We start from the raw sequence: 1,950 nt of genomic DNA, 5'->3' as shown, positions 1-1,950 counted from the left end.
CATATTTTAGGAATTTTTTCATTAAATTCCTTTTTAAACTTCATTAACTAATATAATTTTGTACAAATAATTGAATGTTATGCTACTATTTACTAAAATAAAATCTGAAATCCAATAAAAGATAAGTTCTCTATCATTTTTTTCAATTTACAAATGTGATTTTGTCCTCATAATAAGACAATATGGTCATGGCAAGAAACGGGTTAAAGAATTGTAATATTTACTGATAATCTGCCAAATTTCATTAACATATGCCTACTTATTTAAAAGTTATAGCATGAAAACTATAACAAGCATAAAATTGTTATGAGGTTAGTCCCAGGGACTGAGCCGATGCTGAAATAGTTCAACAGTGGTTGTACTTGTAAACAAAGAAAATTAGGGATTTTCACATGAAAACCAACTTTTGGGACAATGTATAATATGCATAATGTGTGATTTTATATTTTGGAATAATTTCTAATCAGAAAAACCTAAATGATTTAGAATTGGTATTCCATTGTTTATCTGTTATCTGTGTTATTTATTTATTCATCATTATTGAAAATGGATTTAATTTACTCAGATGTTTAATATATATAATGTTCTTAGTTTTTGTATGTCTGTTCAACAAATGATGGTGTATTTTGGTATTAATGTTTAAATAGAGGTATTTTTTGGGTTTGTACATAGCTCTCGAGATTTTAATTTTGATTTATGGTTAAACAATGTCATTAGTTAGAAATGTAACTCTATGTAGAAAGGTTGTTAAACTTTTCTTAATTAGCAGCATATTTTAACTTTTTAGGAATTAATTATAAACCAAACTGCACAAACTGAGTGAGCTAGCCAAAAAATTATCATTGTTAATATTACCAACTCAATGGGAAAAGTAACAGTTAAGATTATTTTGATGCAGTAAAATGGCAGTAAATAGTTTCTTAAGATGGCCATGACAAGCACACGTCACAAAAACAAACAAATGATGCTGTGTAATGATGTGATCACTTGACCAATTTGTTTCACTTTTAGAGTGATTACATACATGTATGTATATATTTAATGGTAAATAAGATAATAAGCAGTGATTTAGAGCTTACGAAGACTCACAGACTTTCAACTTGTTCTCATGAGAATGATAAAAGCATTAGAATTGTATTATATTATCATACAATGAGTAGTTTCTGCATAGTCATTCAGGTAAAACTTTTTGCATTTTCTAGATGTTAATGGTAAGGTCATCCATCTGGTTCAGCGTCCACCACCCCTTGTATCTCCCACTACTGCATCCTCTACTTCTAGCAACACCACTACTACTTCATCATCCAGTTCTTCTCGTCCTAATGGAGGACAGTATCACAATCATCATCATCACCACAGGGATGGGGGTAGTTTTCTTTTGGGTGCTTTCACAATCCCACAGGATTTGGTTGATCCTACAGATGTACAGGTATTATAAAATCTTGGATCAAAAAGTATTACAGGCATTATAAACAGTTGAAATTTGGCTGTAAAATAACTTTTAAAACTAAAAACGATTTAATTAATTAATTTCAATACTCTTGATTTAGATATTCATCAAATCAATAAATATTATCATTCTAATATTTAAGTACAGACCATTTATTTTCTTTCATTTATATGATAAAAGTTAAAGAGCTGTGTGTTTCAAAGCAAAGATAAGCAATATGTTTTAATAAATATTAGAAAATTATAGCTTGAAAACTTAAAAGTAATTTATTATCATTATTTAGCAAATTGTGCAAGATGTTGTGTCAGGAATGGGAGAAATAGGAAGAAATGCTACTGTCATGTCTCGTACTTCAGTAAGTAGCAAGTAATGAAATAAGTTTAATTATCTTGATTAATGTATAGTATTTGAATTCAGCACTGTGCTTCTGAAAGTATGTTCTTTTTACTTTGATTTATTAACCCTTCCATTACGAGCTGGGTGGATTCCTCCCAGCCCGT

The 1,950-nt window shown here is 29.3% G+C and overlaps 1 protein-coding gene across 1 annotated transcript in view; it reads left to right on the top strand.

The window, feature by feature from the left end:
* Positions 1-1,950, top strand: part of LOC106474281 (large proline-rich protein BAG6-like) — a gene marked incomplete at its 3' end in the record, with an annotated part of 40,978 nt that overhangs the window by 35,784 nt on the left and 3,244 nt on the right. The window contains exons 5-6 of the mRNA XM_013934970.2: positions 1,203-1,429; positions 1,734-1,805. Coding sequence (XP_013790424.2) covers positions 1,203-1,429; positions 1,734-1,805 — 299 coding nt within the window. The remainder of the gene's footprint in view (positions 1-1,202; positions 1,430-1,733; positions 1,806-1,950) is intronic.

Source organism: Limulus polyphemus, unplaced genomic scaffold (genome assembly GCF_000517525.1).
Source record: "Limulus polyphemus unplaced genomic scaffold, Limulus_polyphemus-2.1.2 Scaffold7022, whole genome shotgun sequence".
NCBI lineage: Eukaryota > Metazoa > Arthropoda > Merostomata > Xiphosura > Limulidae > Limulus > Limulus polyphemus.
This window is presented reverse-complemented; position numbering and strand designations above follow the sequence as displayed.